Source organism: Rhipicephalus sanguineus, chromosome 2 (genome assembly GCF_013339695.2).
Source record: "Rhipicephalus sanguineus isolate Rsan-2018 chromosome 2, BIME_Rsan_1.4, whole genome shotgun sequence".
NCBI classification, from domain to species: Eukaryota; Metazoa; Arthropoda; class Arachnida; order Ixodida; family Ixodidae; genus Rhipicephalus; species Rhipicephalus sanguineus.
The window spans coordinates 24,716,465-24,738,073 of record NC_051177.1 but is presented as its reverse complement, the minus strand read 5'-3'; the positions used below and the strand labels follow the sequence as shown (position 1 = coordinate 24,738,073).

General features: G+C 43.9%; 2 protein-coding genes across 2 annotated transcripts in view; one reads left to right on the top strand and one right to left on the bottom strand.

Moving 5' to 3' along the window:
* LOC119382556 (E3 ubiquitin-protein ligase MYCBP2) overlaps positions 1 to 18,970 on the bottom strand; it is a 130,594-nt gene extending 111,624 nt beyond the window's left edge. The window contains exons 1-14 of the mRNA XM_037650305.2: positions 18,435 to 18,970; positions 17,857 to 17,914; positions 15,366 to 15,768; positions 14,023 to 14,246; positions 11,928 to 12,075; positions 11,222 to 11,328; positions 8,173 to 8,229; positions 7,921 to 8,020; positions 7,142 to 7,206; positions 6,832 to 6,973; positions 6,575 to 6,651; positions 6,219 to 6,420; positions 4,150 to 4,317; positions 701 to 856 (exon numbers count right to left, since the gene is read on the bottom strand). Coding sequence (XP_037506233.1) covers positions 701 to 856; positions 4,150 to 4,317; positions 6,219 to 6,420; positions 6,575 to 6,651; positions 6,832 to 6,973; positions 7,142 to 7,206; positions 7,921 to 8,020; positions 8,173 to 8,229; positions 11,222 to 11,328; positions 11,928 to 12,075; positions 14,023 to 14,246; positions 15,366 to 15,768; positions 17,857 to 17,914; positions 18,435 to 18,577 — 2,050 coding nt within the window. The 5' untranslated portion in view covers positions 18,578 to 18,970. The remainder of the gene's footprint in view (positions 1 to 700; positions 857 to 4,149; positions 4,318 to 6,218; positions 6,421 to 6,574; positions 6,652 to 6,831; positions 6,974 to 7,141; positions 7,207 to 7,920; positions 8,021 to 8,172; positions 8,230 to 11,221; positions 11,329 to 11,927; positions 12,076 to 14,022; positions 14,247 to 15,365; positions 15,769 to 17,856; positions 17,915 to 18,434) is intronic.
* A 471-nt stretch (positions 18,971 to 19,441) lies between these two features.
* LOC119382555 (fatty acyl-CoA reductase 1-like) overlaps positions 19,442 to 21,609 on the top strand; it is a 31,584-nt gene continuing 29,416 nt past the window's right edge. The window contains exon 1 of the mRNA XM_049412160.1: positions 19,442 to 20,037. Within this exon, the coding sequence (XP_049268117.1) occupies positions 20,019 to 20,037 (19 nt within the window). The 5' untranslated portion in view covers positions 19,442 to 20,018. The remainder of the gene's footprint in view (positions 20,038 to 21,609) is intronic.

Here is a 21,609-nt window from a genome sequence, read left to right as displayed (position 1 = left end):
ACAAGGACCAGAACATCCTCTCTCATGCTGTCCAGCTTACTATTCTGCACAGAAAGGCATGTCACTCTCCATTCTGTTGCCTCTACTTTCCTTGCATCTGTGAGTGCCAGTCAACAGCTTCACAATTTTGATTTACCCACTACAGACAGTAATATATGTGCAAGAGCACATAAACAAATGATGAAGTCACAAATGATAAAGATAAATGCCTGTTAAGCACAACTTTTCAGATGACACTTAATGTCATAGTCTGGAGTGAAGAGTATGCTACTCGTTCTGGTAAATGAAAAAGCCTTTAAACAGAATACACTTGAGGAGATGCCACTTTCTTCCCCATATGTGCACATGCTTATGTGCACATCTGGCCAAAAAGACCAGTTTTTTTTTATTATGCACCAAATGATCCTGTAATAAACACTGAATCGAAAAAGTATACAAACGAGGCAGAAGTTCAGGAGAAGATGGAGGCTTTAAAAGATGAAAAATTCTTGAACAGGGGTTGTTGCTGGAGCCAACGTTTTGACGAGTGGTCTGGTCGTCTTCGAGGCAGCAAGTTGCTGCATAGAAGAAGACAAGACCACTTGTCAGAACGTTGTCTCCAGAAACAACCCCTGTTCAAGGATTCTTCATCTCTTCAAAAAAGTATTGCAACTCCGGGCTGGATATTCAGGATAGGCTGCAAAGTTGACAGTGCACTTACCATCTTTGCTTGGTGGATAGGCAAACTCACGGCCACATTGGCCACGATTGTTCATGCCAAAGGTATAAACACGGCCATCAGTCGACAAGGCCACCACGTGAGCTTTTCCTAAAGCCACCTGGCTAATAGCCACATCCTTGAGGCCAGTCACTAGACCTGTTAAGACATCACAAGTGAAGCGTCACACCAGTGAGAAATTCCGCCCCACAGTTGTCACTCAATAGTAAAAGTAGTGTGCAAATACATCAAACCACAGAGGAGGCACAAACTATATAGTGCTCTTGTAGCAAGCATTTAATAATAAAAGGGCCCTGCACAGTGAGAAAACACTGCTGACCAGTAGTCGAGGCTCCTGTGAGCATGTGAGCCAAATACAGTCGAACCCGCTTATAACGAACTCCAAAGTGTCGCGAAAAGTGGTCGCTATATCAGTAGTTCGTTGTATACGGACTCAAATTTAAAAAAGTGCACTCAGCGGCCAAGCCGTTTTTTTTTTCTGTGCACTTTTATTAAAGTGTTATAACAACCCCTCCGGTGACAAGCTAAGGCTTTTCGCATCGTGAAGCGACGCCCGCTACGTGCTAACGAGTGAATTACCCGCCTTTGCAATGAACTGACACCGTTTCACCGAAGCACAGTACTGCCATGTGGAGCCGATCATCCCTGGCTAGTTGCATGCAGCGCGTCGCCTACTCGGCTCGCGGAGTCACTGCTGGGCCGCTTGCTGTATGCCGTATGCGCGCGTTTGTACGTTCTTCGTGCCAGCTTCACTCCGGACCGTGCACAGGTGCGGCGAGTAGCCTGTTCGTTCAACGCGGCGAAAAAACAAGCATTTTGCAAGCAACGCGCACTCTACGTCTCCGCGATGCTCTCGCGGCCCTGCACGGCGATGCGCGGCGCACTTGAGTTGTCACGTAGTCAAACGCAGTATACGCTCGCTGTCAGTGCATTGACGTTTTTCGGTGCCCGCGCCGCTCAACAACAGCAAGCTACTTTCGTTTCTACAAAGCGACGTGCACTTTGAAGCGGTTTTGCACTACGCGGCGGCGGCGAACTTGCGAACGGCAGCATGGCGCGCTCATACCGCCATCAATCTGCACAGTGTACGGCGTACGCCACACGCGCAACCGAGCAGATATCTGCAGATGACTGTGATATAAGGTTGTCGGCTATAAGTCATAACTGCACGTTCATCGACGGCCGCCACCTCGCCTTCGCTCTTTTCTGATGCTTATCCGCGAAGGCAAAGCCGCTATCGCGCGGAAATCATTATCACCGATCGACCGGTCTCTGCAGTTACTGAAAAGACGGACGACCTTTTGCGGCACATTGTGGCGTGGACGAGTTTAGGGACGCAGTGAACCTTTATGCGAAGGAAAGTTATCGTGGTTATCACTTCTTGCATTTATGCCTGCGTTCCAAGGCATTGTTTGGTTCATCGTAGGCGGTCGTAGCTACAGAGAACGGCGTCAGGAAAGGTCACCGTGCGAAAGCTGACCGCAAGGCTTCATGCTGCCTCTTTTGTTTTCCTCACTGCCATTCTGCCACTGAAGAAAAAGGCTGGAAAGTGAGCGACCTCGCTCGTAGCGTCCGAAATCTGCGTGTGGTGCTCGCCGATCAGGGATATCTTAGTCGCAAGTAAACTGGAGCGGGGCACGCGCGAGCGCGCGCCCCTCTCGCGCTTTAGAAGGCCTGTTTTAACTTTATTTCGCTTCGTATGCCCCATATTTTTACCGCGACCGTGTCTGAAGTGTTCGTTGTAAAAGTAGGTGGCTTTGAAAAATGTTCGCTATATGTGGACGCAGCTTCAATGGTTAGCATTGGAAAATCGTAAGTGCACCCAAATATGGTCGTTATAACCGATAGATCGTTATACGTGGGATCGTTATAAGTGGGTTCGACTGTATTATAGCATTGCTCATGCCAAGGAACTTGCAATTATTTTGAAAGACAACTAGAAATCACTCGCTCTTCTCTCAGCTAATTCCCCTCATCATTCTTGTGCTTCATAATTACCACAGCCCGTTGGCTTCACAGTTACCTGGTGCAGTGCTCTATGGTAGACCAGAATTACATACATAGTAGCAATACTAGTGCACTCATCATCACACCAAAAGTAAGCCAACACATTCAGAAAAAAAAGAGAGAGTTTTCAAGACCATGAAGCATGCTGATGTAGCTTCTTGCTCCTTTGTCATCCCCCCCTGAGTAGCTTTTCCGTGCACTCATCAGAATTAAAGCACAGAAAAAGCGCTGAAAGCGTGTGACAAATTCCTGTACCTTCACTCGTACCTGATTTGAACATTTTTTGCAGCAATTGCTTCTGGAGGCAATGAACTCTGATAGTGAGTTTATTCAGTGATTACCTGAAGAAGTACTACAGGGCCCATTTAAGGAGGCGGTAACAGCAATTATTTTAACGCAAAACAAATATTAAATGCTTACTTTACTGCCATAACCTCCAAATAACATGGAGCAGCCATGGTGCTCATGTCATTTTCCAGTGAAGTTATTAAGAGGACTTCCACAACTGTTTTGTGCAGAAACAATGTGCAGCAGAACATTCAGTATCAGTGTCGATCAAAGAAGAGCCAGCAATGCAACCTCTCAGATTCCTTTTTTTTTTTTTTTGCAACATAATTATCAATGATCACAAAATATAAGTTACATTGCATATACTAAAAACGGCAGGAAGTGGAAGATGGAAGCTGAGATGAAAAAAGCTTGAGCACCCACCCCCTGTTTACGGATTTTTTCATTGCATATACTAGTATCCTAGTCAAATAGACAACCTTTTTAGCACCGTTATTATCAGTAACCTGCAAATTTTTGCTTCTCATGTCATGTTTACCAGTACCACATTAGGGGATAGCTGGGAGTTTACATGGCCACAGTGGTGAAAGCTCACGACATGATCTGGCATTGCAGCCTGCAAAGAAACCTTGAAGCAGCTGCATGAGTAGAGCATTAGTAAGAACATGCAAGTACACCAGTGATAATCAAAAGAAAAAAAGGGAGTTGGGCACGCCCCATAATGTGTAGGACAGATAACCAGTTAGCGGCTAAAGCAACGGAATGGAACTGAGTCGAACTGTATAACTGAACCTAAATCTTAATGTTGTATTAATATTTTTCAACTTACTCTTACGCATTATTCCAAAAGGTCATGATTCAATTGAATGTACCACTTGTGGCCCTCGCTGCTAAAACCAAGGGCCATATTCTGAGATCATTCCTTTGAGCAACAGTGTTGCTTTCTTTACATGACGTAGAATCTGGCAAGTGAAATTACTGAAGCCCAACTACTTGCCCGCATTTCCTCGACCAGCCTATCAGCACACATTGAAAGCGATAGTAAGGCGATATTGCCAACTCAGAATATGGGCCCATATGTCTGCAGTATTTCATAAATAAAGAAAGAAAAACTGCACAGCACTGAAAGCACACACCTGTCATGTCATCAGCGTGGCTGGCATCCTTCCCAAAGAGGAACAGCTCGCCACTGCGGGTGATCAAGGCACTGGTACCGTTATTGCAGGCAGATGAAACCACAAAGCGACCCTCCATCTTCAACATCTTCTTGGGCTTCACAGACTTGGGTTGACGCCTGCCTTTTCCTGCAAGGCAAACAGTCAGAATACTCATAAGGGGTGTTCTTAACATCCTTACCTCTCTTGAATTTGGCCACAAAAAAAAATCTCAATTTTATAACCACTCCAAATGCAGTCCTGATACCTACAACCAGGAGGCACCTGGTGCTGCACTAGTGACACTAGTGAGGGAAAAGGAAAGAAGATGGCTTCTATAAAAGCTCGTTTTTCATTGTTAGACACAATATTAATGAGAACTAACAGACAATAATGCCAAGGAAAGTATAGGGGATGTTATCTGTAGTAATTAGGATATAAATGTGAAGAAAGTAAAGTGGAAGAAAAGATACCTTGCCGCCGGCAGGGACCGAACCTGCGACCTTCGAATAACGCGCCCAATGCTCTACCACTGAGCTACGGCGGCGGTCATCCCCCCGTCCACTTTATGGGGTATATATGTGCATTTAAACCCAGGAGTGTTGGTCAGCGCCGATCGCAGACATGGCGGCGAGTGTGGAACACTCTTTTCTGCCTGTTGGCGTCACGTAGCACGTGATCTTTTTACGAGCTGGCAGCTGACCAATAATCCCACGCATGCTACCTGAAGGCTTCAAGCCCCCATACTTTCCTTGGCATTATTGTCTGTTAGTTCTCATTAATATAGGGAGGGTAAAGGCAGCGCAAGTGCACGAGTTGAAATTATGCCGATGTGACACGAACTGAAGATGGTGGAAATGAAAGCATGTGCATTACTTAGCCCTAAATTGTGATGTTTCAATCCATGCACACTGCACATAACCCACTATGTCTCACATTGAGGAGACCTACTCAATGACCACATGAAGTGAAGTTTATCTTTCTTTTTGTTGCATAAAAGGAAGGCAGGGCTAAAGGCTGAAAGGCCTGATGAAGACCTCTGGAACGAAACATCATGAGAGGACGAAATGGAGCCGCACGGGATTCAGTCAGGCATGAGAATAGCAACCAGAAAAGGCAGTGCTGTCAATAATTTTACCAAAGAACGGGCACAGAACAGACAAGGACACCCCTCTGCTCGATAGAACGAATACAGAACGGCCTCCGGACGACTTGGATTGGATCGAAACGTAAGCACTGGGACCAGAGAATCGAATTAGTCTGCTTTGTGTCTGGCTTATTTCAATTTTGCGCCATTAGCTGTTCGGAAGATGTCCAGAGACCCTTCTGTATCCGTTCTATCAGACATAACGGTGCCTGCATCTGTTCTGTGCCCATTCTTTGCCAAAATGATTGACAGCACTGCCTTTTCCGGTTGCTATTCTCATGTCTGACCGTCAGACCAGTCTTGACCAATCCCGTATGGCTCCCTCTCGTCCTCTCACGATGTTTTGTTTCGTTCTGTCACATAACGCGTACAAAATAGCTCCCCTGCTCCCCCGTAAAGTATGACAGCATAAAACATAGCAGAACAGAGAGCATTATAAACAAAAAATTTCAGGTGCGTTTGCAAGTGTCACATAGGAGCAGGTTAGGTGCAGACAACTGTAACAGTACTAAGCACAACACAAATTAGAATCAACTAAATATTGTTTAGTTTCCTTTCTAAATACTTTAAGTAAATGTCATACCAAACTTAATATTTGTTGACATTACTAAGAGATGCAATCATGTGAAAATTTCATTTTTGTTTGCTGTACACATTTTTTGTGACCTGGAGGATTTGTATGTGAAAATAGTATGCTTCATTAGAGACAGGATTGTTCTGAGTATAGTATGCAACTTATTACTTTTATTATGCTGCAGCAGAACGAAAATGACAGCCTCGACTCAACCTAAGCAACATACATTACGCCCAGTTTCAGGGCACAGTCTCCGTTTCTCCTTGTGTTTTTGCCATATTCTGGTGCATATAACTTTTTCTGCACATAACCCACAAAGGGCGAGCTTACCGACTTCTCCGTCCTCCCCTCGTCGAGGAATGCCCACGAAGAACACTGCCCCATTCTCAGAAACCAGCAGGGCATGGGTGCCATCGTGCCCCACCGAGCAGTCGGCTATCTTGGGGCATTTTGTGATCGGCAGTTCAGCCCATTTGCCAGTTGGAGTAGTCTGCTTGATGCCAATACTCTGAGCCTTGCCCGTGTAGAGGACCTGCATGAACCGTGCGGCCGTTGAAGATGCGGCAAGGAGGGTACAACAGTTTAGCTCCATGCACATATTCACGATGTCAGCATAGGCAGGTAGTCACTGCTCTCTCATGCATTGTTTCCCAAGCATAGCACACATCAGAAAGAGGTAGCCCAACCTTTCCAGAGGCTGTCTTCACAAGAGCAAATTCTTTGCCACTGGTGATGATCACAGGTTCCTCTTCACATCCCAAGTCTGTGCAAAAAAGGTGCAGCAGAACAGAAAGTGAGAAGCCCTAAACCAAAGCTCTAGTCCATCGGAACAAGCAAGCTGGTGCTTGTGCAGTAAGAAGGAACAAGCTACAGATGCCCACCGTGATATTGATAAAGAAAGCAAAAATAAAAGAGTTCTTTTAAAAAGGGCAAAAGGCCTTACCAAGAAGGCAATCTTCAGTTTCTTCGTTGAAGACACCAGATCCAAAGATTTCAACACATTTGCGTGATAACTTTAAATTCAGTTCAACTGTGCAGGTCATGGGCAAGGCTGACGGCCTAACTGTGCGGACCACAACACCGTTCTGAAAATAATGTGGCAAGCTGTCACTTAGCCCATATAATAATTATAAGCAGGCACTCATATAGAAACACTAAGCAAGGCAGTTACACTTTTTAGGAAAAAGTGGCACACATGCCTCACATGTTTTCAACATAAACGTATGAATAGAAAAGCTAATGCCAGGACTTACGTCTCGTGTGGCCGTTATCAGACCTAAAATGTCTCCGTCACTGAAGTACACACTCTGGCCTAAGTCTGAAATGTTCGACAACGTGTAAGTACTGTAATGTACACATCAATGCACGAACTAGACATTATGAGTACAGCAAACAACTTTTGGAATACTTGTAACAAAAGCAGCACTCGCGTTTTTTGAGCATCCAAACAAGACAAAGTTTACAGTAAGATGAAGGGTTGACGTGAATAACAGTGTTTGAACGAGCATTGTCACTAAAACGTGATGTAAAGAATGTTGTTGGAGGCTCCCAGACATCCCTCGTTCGAGCACTACTTTTTACTGTGTTGTGCGTAGAAACATTTGAGCTGAAACTTATGCATAGTCATCTTAATAACGAAATTTTGTTGACAAAACAACACAAAAAATGGGTTGGCACATGACATTGTATGAGCCTCAATATGACATGCCAAAGGTTGCTGGTCCTCAACATTTAAATTGTACAAAAAACATGTGTCATGCAGGTAGCAACCCACTACTTGTGTTTTAAATCTTAGTGTTCTGCACATATGCTCGATAACCGTAAGTGTGTAACACTTACGGTTATCACAACCTTACAATACACACAACCTGATGCGTTACAATACGCACAAGTGCTACAATACACACAACCTGATGCTTTTAATAAGCAGTTTGACGCAAACCTAGCTAATATTTAGGTGAAAAAATTTCATTCAATGCAAGGCCACATACTGGAAGCCATGAAAAAAAAATGCTGCAGGCGGTCTACTGACCTTCTTCAAGGGTGACGACACCTTCCACTCGAAGGGTGTGCTTGTCCACTTTCAAAAATTCATTAATTCGACCTAAGGAATGGTGGATGTAAAGGTAATCCTGTGGGAGATGATCAATGAATGCAATGAGCAAACCCTCATGCTGTACACACTGCAGTGGTACACAGTTCATAGCACAACATTTATACTGCCAAGAGTATAAATCCAATGTGATTTCTGTGTAATAGATGCATGCCAGATATGCCAACTGACCTGTACAACTCCGATCCACCCTGCTCCATCCAGCTGTTGACTAGCAATGAACTCCCCCTTGGAAATGAAGGAGCAAGAGCAAAGGTTATCATATTGGAGAAATAAACGTCTTACTGAGCTCAAACAGCTTGGCACTTACCATACTACAGTACGTAAAATCAGTCCACTCATACTAACACACACCACCATGTAAACATGACCACCACCACCACGACTCTCCAAAAAAAGCAACAAATTGGAGATCCAGAAGCAATACCACTATATGCGTACACATAGATTAGCTGTGTCACTGCAGTGCATTTGTGCCTTTTAATAGCACAGTAGGCTCTCGATAATTCAACCCAGGATTTTTCTTTTTTAATTATCAGAAGTTCCTATATACATGACTCTGGGCAACAAACCAACTTGTGTTGTAATGAAACGTTTACATATAAGTTCCTTTCAACCTAGGGATTTCGAAATTTGGCAGATTCATAAAGCGGAGGGTGGGGGGAATGCGACAAAAGAAAACTGGTGTGCGATTCTATTTCCTTCTCGGAGCCGCAGTAACGTCATATACAGCTCTGAATGACTGGCAGGTAGGTCTTTAGACATCAGCGATCATACTGGTACTGGTTATTACACGGCGCATGCACGCATGTGTAACTACAGAACACTGCGCTCTATAGTCTGCTAAAATTATGAAGTTGCAACACAAGCGCACTCTGGAAGCAGGCGTGGACAGATCGATCGTGTTTCATGATGTGTGCTCTAGGTAATGGCGCATGCGTGTTCTAGCTTCTTTTCACCTTGTTATCCCTCCCTGTGTAGTTCCCAGCATGCTCGAGATAAAAGAAAAGAGAAAGCACTTAAAGCATGCGACAACCCCTGTAACTATGCTCATACTTGACTCTGAAACTGAGGTCAATCGATGATTACTTGGAAAAGTGCCTCAGGACCCCTTTAATTCTTTTATTACTTCTTTTGGGGGGGATGTGACACATAAGTACCAAACCAGAGTAAGGTGCAAAATTATACTTCTCCATAGAAACCTCAAAGTTAAACAGTCTAACCTCAAATACTACAGAAAATCCAATGTCTGGTTTGGTGATCCACTTATTCTTGGTATTTCTGTCACATTTTCTTGCAGTCACACATGTCAGCAGATGTGTAGTCCTCGATATTGCAACCCAACATGATGTTCTCCTGCCTGACAGTATTCCCCAAAAAATTGTCTGTTGATACCATCAAGCCTGATAGCAATAGCCGCAATTTTTTACAGACTTCTCCACAACATCTGCTTGTAAGCTGACAGATCATTTTTAAAACAAAAATGTCGCTTATGTTCATGCAAAGTATTTTTTCTCCATCTTTTCTTTTTTTTTAAGTTTCTCCTGTTATGGAACTGACTGCTGACATCTGCGGGTGCTTAGGCGTTAGGAACTACAGGTGAGGAAACGTGGCATGAAAAGTACCTGCCATGGCCATAATTTAAGTAGGCCAGCAAACCATGGTAGCGAAGGTTCACAGGAGTGACAGATAGATGTGGCGCTTTGGCCAAGCACATCAGCATGCTCTATTCTTGCGCTACATGAGGTGTCATTTTCTTCACCAATTCTGGAGGCACAGTCCTGCTGCTATACAATAAAGATTGTGTCATTCAGCATCCCTCTAACTGCATTCAGCTCAACTAAGTTCATACGGTTGAAGGTCCTTTTATATCTTCATCTTCTAGGACTGACCCAATGCCTGATATGGTGGAAGCCTTACTAAAATGCAATGATTTCTTAATTAATCACTACAACTTAAACTACTTATAATAAAAAATAACATTCCGTACATTACAAGACGTAATAAAATGCTTCTTGTGCGTTTCTGTTTCATTCATGGAAAAAAGATCTTGGCGTTATCAAGGAGAACAGTACATGTGGATTAAAAGTTCCATTTTTGCCGGGCTGCTCTCCGTTTGCGCAGTCGCGTCTCAGTGGCACTTTTGTTATTGCGAACTATTGAGTGTGCTTTGCACGCTCATGAAGTCGATCTAACAGAAAGTTTGGCAACATGCTTCGTCCCTGTTATGTTGCCGGGTGCCTGAATGGTGTGCGCTGCTTGAGCAACAGCAGCTGCAGCAAAGAAACCAACGTGACTTTCCAATGGATGCCGCAAATAAACCCCTACGACAAAGTGCCGCGCCTCTGCGACAGTGTGCTAATCAACCAAGACATCTGCGCGTGTCCTCACTGCACTTTCGTGCAGAGAATTACAAGATTAACCACAGCTTGGGCAAGGCTTGTGATGTGCCCTTCAGAGTAGAAACCGCAGCGTCGGCTGTAGGGCAGTAAAGGAGGGCAACGCAGGGCTAGGCAGGCCTTTCCCAGGCAGGTGATTTGAAATGCACTAACGCTGTGCGGACCACTAAAATGTGATTTTCTTACAAAATAAGCATTTCCTTGGCATTAAACAAGCAATATGAGGCTTTTGGAACGCTATTTCAGCAATAAATGTCTACTTAACATTTGCCTTTAGTGCCCCTTTAAGTGCACGTGGGAGTGTAAGCGTATACATATTTTAACATTTTGAAGCCATAGTTTGTTTGACACCAGAGAATGTGCCAGATTGAATATTATATGTGTTAGCAGCCAAAAGTCACACTAAAATAGCACCCATCATTGGCACGAAATGGATACTGATTACGTAGTATGGCTATTATGACCTGGCTTCTATGTGAAATTTGCACAGCATAAAAATCCTCTAAATTTATTCCTGAAAGATGAGTGGAAATATATAAGAAAGGTTCTACCGTGCAGTTCACTACCACACAGGACAGGTGTCAATAAGTTTCAAACACAAGCCACAAGGCATTCTGCATTTATCATGAATCCCATCAGTTTTCTTCACTTGTCATAAAGTTACAATTTAAGATACTGATCATTAACACTTATGGTAGCAAAGTTTGGGAGTGCAAAATTTAAGCCTCTCACAAGCAATATTATTCTGCAAGTGAACAGTGTGTATCACCAAATTTCAGTAACAAAAATTTTAATGACATATCGTAATGAAATGTGCATACCTTGACTGTTCCTCCAAACCCAGTTCCCAGCTTGTACAAAACACCTTGCCTGAACAGATAAAGGAACTTGCCATCACATGCAATGGTGCAATGACCTTTGTGTTTAGCTGAAAAAAAAAACAGGATAGGACAGTGAGCTTCATTCCAACACAAGTGGTAAACAGTCGACATCTTACACCATGCTGTACAACCAAGCGCTACTGTGAATTTGCACACTGCATATATCGGGAACAAAACCTGTCTAAAAGTTCAAATTATGACCAGTATGGCTAATCATAGGTCTGTCTAATTTGCCTGCACAAGGTGCTGGACCTTGCCATTGACATTAGCAGCGATAAAACCGGACTCTACCTACTTATCCATAGAGCAACAAAAGACAAGACAGCAAGTTTTGATAACATCTACGGCGCAAAGAAAAATTCAAATATATGAAAATGTATCATTGCTGAGGTTTTGATGAAAAATTCAGACGGGGAAGCCAAGTCTTGTTCTTCACATCTTGCAATGGTAATGCTTTCTTCTACTCCAAAATAAAATTGATGTTTTGAAAATACTACACCAGCCTAAAATAATTGTAACGGCACTAAAGCCTCACACATATGTGACATTTGACTCCCCCCCCCCTCCTTCGTACTACACACATGTGATAGAGAAAAACCAGAACACTTCACAGAACACAGTGAAAAATATGTATCTCAACACTGACCAAAAGGGGAAGACTTTGGCAAGTGCAAGGAAAATGTTCCACAGTGCGCTGTCCTTGGAATTCCATGACTGAACCAGCTGGGGCGCTGAACTTTTCCCAACAACACTGCTTGAACACTCTTTTGCATTGCCACTAGAATGCTTGGCATCTGAAAGTTTATCAAAACCACACACCAGAGTATTAGACTCAGCAATTACTATGGCCCACTTATATTACTAAAATGCTTTTTTTTGTGTGTGTGAAAGTACTTGCTGTAGTTGAGTAACACATACGAAAACATGCTATCTATGAAGCTTGAGCCGCAAGTAATCTGTCTTTTCCTTTCTTAACAAAAAGTTTTATCCAAAACATTGTATGTCTTAAGAGTAAAAAGCTAGTGCTCCTTTACCAAAATAAACAAAGACATGATTCGTGAAAGTGTCTTTTGTGCCAAGTTTTAACAATTGCACCATCTTAACTAACACATAAACTTTATTACCATCAACCAACGTCACACCTTTCACATCAACCTCCAGGTTTCACTGGCACTGATGCCTCCAGACTACTGAGCACCAAAACAAGTAATTAACCAGAGTAAGCACCTTTACTACTGTCTCTTTTACTAGAAACCATCATCAATGTTGTTATCTGTAAATACACCGTCATCTTCACTTCTTTTTTTTTTCTTTTAATTTTAAAAGCCTGCCCTTAGGTGTAGTATTACACAGTGAGCAGTGAAATCGAACAGTCAGTGGTAGAATGGTCCGTGAACCCAGCTACCAAGGTCAAGTGGCTTCCAACCTGATATGAAACGCAGCAGCATCCTCTTTAAAGACCTCATCATGAAGCACATTGCAAGCACTAAAAAAAAACTAATTCAAAAGAGCATTCTCCCCTGTCAGAATGCAGACTACTTAATTGGACTAAGAAGTGTAAAACAGTGCTCACAAATTTATATGGCTCTGCTCCCTAGCCAAACGTAGAAACAGGACTAAAAACAAGATGAAACGAAGTAAGAGAACCCGACTCAAGATGCTCGTGTAGCATTAAAGATCGCCGAGCTCATGATTTGCGAGAAAAATTGAATGAGAAATGACAAAGGAAACATTCTTAAAGACTCCTGAATTTTTTTTTGTTTATATAAGTGGCTGTGCTACAGATATTGGTGCCGCCAGTGGGACATTCTGGTACATTATCCCTTTGATGTAGTAGGCCCTCAGTACAATTATTCATAAGTACTCATACTACTGAACACCTCAGTGCACTACAAGACGGAATAAAATGCAACGTGTGTGTTTCTGTTAAATTCATGAAAAATAAAAACAATGTTACACTTGAGAATGGCATGGCTTGTACAAAAGTTCTGTTTTCGCTGAGCTGTGCTAGCTGTGCTTCGTTGCACCACGTCACTGGCCGTCGGGGGAATGCTACATCACTGAGGTGGGCTGTTCACTGAGGTGGGCGGTTTGAATTGTGCTAACAGTATGCGAACCCCTAAAATGTGATTTTCTTTCAATGATGCATTTACTCGGCACAATGAGGTCTCTGAAATGCTAGTGTAACAATCCACAACTCAATATTTGCCCTTAGTGTCCCTTAACGTGAAGCACCTTGTATAGCAGTAGCCAAAGGCAACTACAGGTTACCCTTCTCCAAAACTGGCTTTGTCTCCTTGAAATTCTCCATCGAGCAGTCAAGATTAAGATTAGGTTCCACCTTATGCAATCTTCTGCTAGTATGCTGCACGTTGCAGAGGCCACCCTCTGTGTTTGTCTGGTTGATCTTTGCTGGCACCACCATGTGCCACCACAAACCCACCCGCTCACAATTTTTTTCTTCGGTACAAACACTAAGAAACCTATCAAATCGATCGCATGAGTGAAGTCCCAAAACAGGGACACTTGAAAACTCGACGTGGAGGCATACTGCAATCTGTAGTGATGCTGATGTTTAGAACTTTATAACCGTGCAATAAATCATACACTTAATGCAGAGTGCTTCTATCAGTCTGTTAATGAATCAAAGAAACTGCACTACGTGCTCAATGAGTTTGTAAAAAATCATTAAAACCATTTCAGGGACCCTTTAACTGCATGCATAGGAAACATTTGCATACGGGGAATTCCTCAGCCGTAGGACTCTGTGGACTCATGAGCAGAGCAGCTGCAGCGCAGAGTATCTTGGACGTGTCTCCTGTGGCCACCACAAGGCTGAGCAAGCAGGCACATGCGTTTGAAGTCAGCTGTGACAGCACCTCGCTGTTGCTCGAGTGCGCTTGACCATATGGCATGGACGCATTCGGCGTAGTCGCGATGTCCAGCAAGAGATCAAACATCTTGTCTGGAACCAAAACAGACAATTAAAATTTTTAAATAGACTGCAACAAGCAAAAATCAATGCAAACACTAAGAACCGCTTGCTTCTGAGCCTAGACTGTGTTCCAAGCTGCAGTTGATGCAGTCTTTAAATACATACAGAAATGAACTGTGAAACAGGGGGACCGCCTCTATAATGGTGTCGGAACATACTACTACAATGCAGACTATCTTGGACAATTTACACCAGCAATGTTTCGTCTGCACAACTGCCCATGACTCAACACATGCAAGTGTGGCAAGACACACGTGTACCACATGACAGTATCTTAAAACACCATGAATCACCAACAATGACTAGCACTCGTATCCACTCACATAAGAGATGAGCCTTCCGATTACCTTGCAAGAAATATATACTGTTGCCCTATTTCTTTAATCTTTTCCTATCTGCTTTCAGCTTAGAAGTATGTAGTGCAATCCCATCCTGTAGCATTTAAATTGTTGCATTCGCTGAATATAAAACTTTCCAATTAGAGCTTCCTGCATGTGTGAGCCCCTATGCAATTATGTGTGAGCCCCTATGCAAAAACACCATGGAAGCTGCAATATATGCCTTTGTACTGAAGTGAAACAATTCATATAAAAGGCTGTCTCTCCTCCTGATGGTAGCATCTATAGCAATACGTATTGTGCATATGAAAAAGAGGACAGTAACACAACAACGTCTTAGCAGCTGTTTGATGATGGAAGTTATGAATGCATAACCTCACTGCAGAGGACGTCAACGCACTTGGCTTGCTGAACACATTGTGTGCCCCTGAAGCAAAGTTTGAAACAGTAAAAAGGACAGAGAAGGGACGGAAAAGTGCCAGGATTTCTTCCTTGACCTTTCTCGTGTTTCAAGCTTTTGTGCAGGGAACCATATTTTCAGCAAGCTTAGACACCAACTAGTCCAGGAGCAAGTTCTAAAGCACTTTGCTAGGATTACGTGCCTCCACATATAGCAACTTTCTCATATTCATTTCTTTTTTTTTTTTTGACACAGCAATGAGACTAGACTAACACATAAAGCACAGATTAAGACAAAAACTGAAACTGGTCACAGTTTGTTTCCAGGCACACTGACAGCCCACCAACTCACCAAGTACTTCCGGGGGCTCTGAACGAAATCCTTCAGGCTGCTGGCCTTGAAGAACATCCAGCAGCGCCCTAAGAACTGACAGACAGAATGCTGGCTGCGCTGAACGGCTCTCTCGAATCAGCTCAAACACAGTGCAGAGGCCAACACCCACAATGCGAGGCACAGTCTGTACGGCATCTGCGCTGTCTGCAGTGCCGTCACCTTCGTTCTCCGAATCGGAGTCGAGGGCGTGGAGCAGCATTGCAGACTGTGGAGCCGTAATCCAATAGAAGTGCCTGGCAGAGTCCTGCAGATGTTTCACAAGGATACACTGTCGCACATTGGTGAAGACAGCAAAGGGAGAGGGATTTCCCTGGATTTCCAAGACTGGACTCCTCCATGGCTGGATGTCTGTGGCCTTGTTCTGTACACAAGAAAGGAAGTGGGTTCTTTAAAGGAGCAATGACACAAAATTCTGAAGGCAAGGTAGCTTGTCAGATTTATGTGGACACACGTTATCTACAAAATATCAACAGCGAATATAGCCTAACAAAATTAAAAAACAGTTCTAAAGTGTGTGCCACTGAACTGCATGCGAAATGGAGCACCTCGTGACATCGACATCAGCTAGGTTTGGATGTAAGCAACCAACAACCTCCTACATCCCAAGTTTGTGTTGGCTGCTATGTGCCTTGTACAAGTGCGCCCTCTCCTGCAGTTGTCAATGCACTGCTCATGCGCAGACAGTGCAGCACGCAGCGCCCATGGCAAGTGTGTCACTGCTATGTGTGCTTACGTGGCCAGCTGTGTTTACAAACATCGCTGGGTCTCACTTTTCTTGGTGTTCTATGAAAGCGAAACTGTGATTGAGCCCTAAAAAGACGTCTCTAAATAATTAACCATAGCACGTTCGAGTGAATGAGGTTTGCAGTTGGATAAGTGGTTCGTTAGACACTTAATGCAATAGAATGAAGGAGAGTGAGTGAGTGAAACAACTTTATTCGGTCCACAATAGATGCGAGTAAACTCAACGTCATGTAAAATTTTTGTGTGAGTACTACTTTAAGTGGTAGTGAGCAGCATTTTCTCACTGCAAAGACAGTGTGCATTGTTATAAGCATGCAACATGTATGCTATGCATTGCATTACCTGTAGGCTTCGAAAGGTAGGGAAGGCTTGCAACAAATGATTGAGGGCTTGAACGGGTAATGTCTGAGGCCCTTGTTAGCAAATCATTATTCTTATTGTTTTTTTCATCATTAATGCACATTAATGGCCCAAAGACAGCTATAAGGACAAAAGATAACTATAAGGTTGTTTTGTAAATAATGGCCTAATTAGCATGGTAAGGACACAAAAGTGATAAGGAAAACGAGAGATAAGGATAACGTTGGTTTGAGAATCAACACGCACGAAGATAAAAAGCAATATCCGGGCACAGAACAACAGTTTGTGATTAGCAAATGGACTTCACATGAGTCAATTTATCTCAGCCATGTCACGAGAGACCTGGATGACGACATAAAAATTTCCAGATGAATAAGAATGGGATGGAGGGCATATGGTAGGCGCTCTACAATGGACGAATATTTTTAAGTTAGAAAACTGCACAATCATGGAAGTCTAACAGTGCTGATGCTTAGCATTCAAAACACCTCACTTTATGATCATAGTATTGTGGTTTTTGCCATCAACATTGTCACATTGCACAGGAATGCAAAAAGGACAACAAATAGCTGAGTCACCACAGAGCTGTGGTTTACATTAAATATCATTTATTTAATTTAAGCTAAAAGTGTAAAAATGCCGCATTATAACTAATGCACTTCTCGCCATTGTTGACCGCCCAAAAACTACCACTGTCACATTTTATTATGTTCATTCTAGTGAATATTTGTTATTAGGGTCCAGTCACAGCAGGTTACAAATGTATTAAGTGAAACTTTAAGACAACACTGCAAAGTGCACAACCGCACGTCATGAAAGCGATAATGTTCAGTGTGGCAAATGTGTATTCATTTAAAGCCACTGCACAGAAATGAACCTGCTAGCATTAGGAGCCAACTTTTAAAAGTAGGTGTTCATCTCATAAACTAAAGTGATGCAACAGTGAACAGTGGTCTGGTCTAATGTCTAAAACAAGAGAAAAAAGTACATACTGCCGTAAGAGAAGTCAAATGACAGTCACGATAACGCAAACATTGTCTGAATTATCCAAGTATGAATATCACTGTAAACTCCCTGCGGCAGTTTCAATTGTGGTCGAGACCAATCGAGAATTAATTGCTCGACTGCGGTTATTTCCTTTGTGGGTGCTGTGGAAAGGGGCTAATCGCGATCGAGCTCGACCACAATCGAATGCGCCTTGTTCGACTTAAGCATTGCAAGTTGCATGTTAATACGCCATCAGACTTCATTCAAATCGAATTGCCTTTCAGAGTGAACATCGTCAGTCGAGTTCCAAAGTACAAGCAGCAAAAACACTTAAATCACACAAAATTCAATCACACACCTTTAGCTTTCTTCTTTCTTTCGGTGTTTTCTTCTTGGATTTCTTGCCGTGTTTTCTCCTGCGCCAATAATCGTGAAGCATGTATACATAACATGCAGCAACTGCGCAGCATATTGCCTTATTCAGGTTCGCCCAGATATCGCTTTCTGCATCAGACTAATATAAAAAATTACGAATCCGTGTTTTGATGGACTAAAATAAACCGAAAGCTTCTTTCGCGAAGCGAACACGTTATTTCTCAATTTTCATCACACTAGTTACAGCGTTACATTAAGCGCGTAATTACGCATATGACGCGGGATCCACAAGCAGTCACGCCTCATGAAGCGCACTATGTTTGCGATCGAAAAAGAATCAATGGTGACGGTGCGAGAAGCGATCGCGCGGTCAAATTCCGCTGCTTCAGCTCGCAAGTCAGGCGCACGCCGAGCGGGCGTTTGACAGCTACACCACATACACCAGCTTACAGCTTCGACACGCACAACGCAGTGCTATTTAAACATCCGGATCACAATTAAGCAACAGGTAGAGGGGCGAGGCTAGCCTGGCCTCATGGTGGGCTTGAAACGATCGCTTACCGCTCCAAAGGAAGTCGGAACATCTCATGAAACTCCGTTTGCAGCGCATCTTCGCTTGTGTCAAACGAACAGGCGCTGGAGAGAGCGCGCTTCAGAGAGCGCGTCTGGTACTTTGAGCACGGGACGCCGCTTACACAGGCCATCACTGTAGTGGGGTGTGGATGTGAGGAAAAATGCGTCTCGCGATTGAACGCGCCTGCTTGTGAGCTCTAAGCGGGCATCTTGCTGGTGCTCGTGCGTGAGATGTGACCGCGAAGGAGGCTTCTCCTGATGCTTCTACTGCGGCAATTACGGTGACCGGCGTCCGCTTCGAAGATGGAACTGCGGCCTCCGTTGTGCGCATCGTGCACGTGCGATGCACACCGCAGGGGCATTTTCCGCCACCGGCATCCAGTTCTCGCGCCCGGACGGATTCACAGCATACCACCACCAGTCAGTCACTATAAAGCACTGCCACACACAGTCGTTTTTTACGCAGATGAGTCCGGAATCATCGCGCAGCAACTCGCCCGAGAAATGCAACAAAAATCAACAATGGTGCAATGTTGCCGGATGCAGTCTGACTTGCGCGTCTTTCGGCTTAACTCATTGTGCAAACACATCTTAATAATAACATTGTCAAAAACCACGAGTAACGTAATATGAGAGATAAACCTTATCGCTTCTGTTGCATTTTGCTTGATAAACAATGTTATTACTCTTTATATTTGCGATAACTGCAAGTAAGTAAGTTTGACATGTAACGCCAGCGGCCGCGGTAATGATTGACCGTTATTTGGCAAGCGCGTCTAATAAAAATATTACTGAAGAGCTTTTCTAAGAAATATATTTTTTACAACATAACGCGGCGCTAACCATTGTGAAAAAATATAACAAACTTTCAGTTTCTTTTTTGCCCACACCTCTACACATTGAAACGTTTGTCAAGGTCTTTGCGTTTGTTTTTGTGTTTGGGAACCGAGTGATTATGACAGTGGACCTTGCATTTGTTACATAATAAAGCGTATGCGTGTGTACATGTATATGTGCAAAGGCTCGTTCTTTTTTTGGCCGACCGCCTCGCGACATTTTCATCTGATTTGTGTGCGTGGCACTTGAAAGCAGTTACTTGTTGCTTAGCGATCTTATGCTCTTTTTGGGGATCGCCATTGGCCCAGAGCGGTCACGCGAGGAAGTGGTGCTGGCTGGAAACTGCTTCCTGTGTGTGTTCTTTTTTAAGTTTTGCATAGTTGCATCGGTGGTTGTGCCGTTGTGCGTGGTTTCATGAGGTAGCAGCGGGGCAAGTGAGACGAGTGAGAGAGCAATCCGGGAGAGGGTGTGCGCGCGCGAGCAGCCGCCAAGCGGTGGTCGGTGTGGCGGTCTTGGTGCCGTGCGTAGGATCCCCGTACTCCTTAGCACGATGGACGTCCGGTAGTCCCGATGTGTGCAAGTAGTGGCCGGAGATTTCGTTTTTGTTATTCTTTGTCACCACCGATACCACCCACCAACCCAAGAAGAAGCGTTGCAGAATAGCAGCGCAGCGACCTGCAACAGGCCTCCGCCGGTGCGAGCGATTACTCGGTCGACGACTGCTGAGCTGCTACCATGTCAAACCGGGAAGCAGGTAGGGCCGGCCTGTTCTCTCTTCTCAGCTAGCCGGTTATCTCTCTGGAAGTGGGCACTGGTGCTGAAGGCGCCGTTCTAGCACTTATCTTTCACTATCCACCGAGATGCGGCATCTTGCGAGGCAGCCCAAGCGTTACACTCCTAAAAGAGCGGAGGATGTGTCATTGCGCAAGGGTGCTTGCGCTGGGCGTTCCCTGCCAGCCGTTTCGTGATCGCTGCTTTCGCACCTCATTGCGCTCTCTGCACGCCCATCGAACCGCTTTACTGAAGTTGTGTCTGTGTGGACAAAGCATTTGTAAGCGGTAGGTTTGCCTACTATGGACAATGAACTGAAAGCCTCGGTAACGAGCACAATTCAGCAGCTGACAGATATTTCAGTATTTTATCTCGCCCTGACCCGACATCTTCCGGCATCCGTAAGCATGCGTAGTGACGATGGCAACTACATGTAGTACTACAGTTCTGCCATGAAGCTTCAGCGCAAACATCTGACGCTTCTTGTCGTTTATTGATTGCACGTTTCGTTATATATGCCGGCAGAACCGGCAACCTTAAATATACACAATATGCTTGTAATATTCAGGCGTAATTCGTAATGCAAGCTCCGCGGTGTACTGCGGTTGTAAAAGAGGGATGTGCGTCTCCAGGCAGCTAAATTATTTGTCAGACAGTTAATTCTGCTTTAAGTAGCGAAATAAGTTTACAAAGCGTTCGGTAACTAATTGTGAGCACACAATGCACGCAATCCCTGCCTTTTACTGTAGTGCAATTTACTAACGAAAAGTGGAGTTCTACGAAATGTCGCATTTATATACATGCTATTAAAACTCTATCTAACGAAACCTGATTTTACGAATTTCAGTTATTCATAGGGTCCAATGTTGCCATCAACTCGAGTTAACAAAGCTATCATGGCACTAAACCCAATTTGGCGAAGTCTTTCGGGGAAATAAATTAGTAAAAATTGCAGTGATTTATTTCTTGTTTTCACACAGATGGTTTTTTCTTCGACCGTGTGCTGCAACACTATCGCATTAAAACATCTAGCCACCCTAGTTTTATTTTGACAAGGCTGTGCCACCCCTATGCAAGGAACAGCAGACTTAACAGTCAGCAGTGTTTTTACATACCAAATGGCGCTATGGGTAGTGGTAGTTTGTTGTCCGTGTAAATGCTTCCACAGGAACACGGTGGTTGCTTTCGTTATTTAATGGTTTATGCGACAGATGGTACTGATCATCTCCTCGCAACTTTCTTGCTCTGCCTGATCACACAATCACAGCACTCGTTCTCATCGTCTTTCATTTTGGCAGCTTGTCATAGACTCACATTACCATCTGCCGCTCCTGTATCACCCGGACATAGGAGGCTCTGTTTTTCTATTAAGCAGTGCTTTCACTCAGTAGCAGATTGCATACCACTTCACACCACAGATCGGGGAAAGCCGGTTGAGTTGCCTGCTTTGCATGGGTTTCAAAATCCTTTTCGGTTTCACCACTGTGCGTTATTGCACAGACTTCTGAGAGAGTCAGAATTTCTCTCATGCTTCGCGTTTCATTTTGACTCGTGG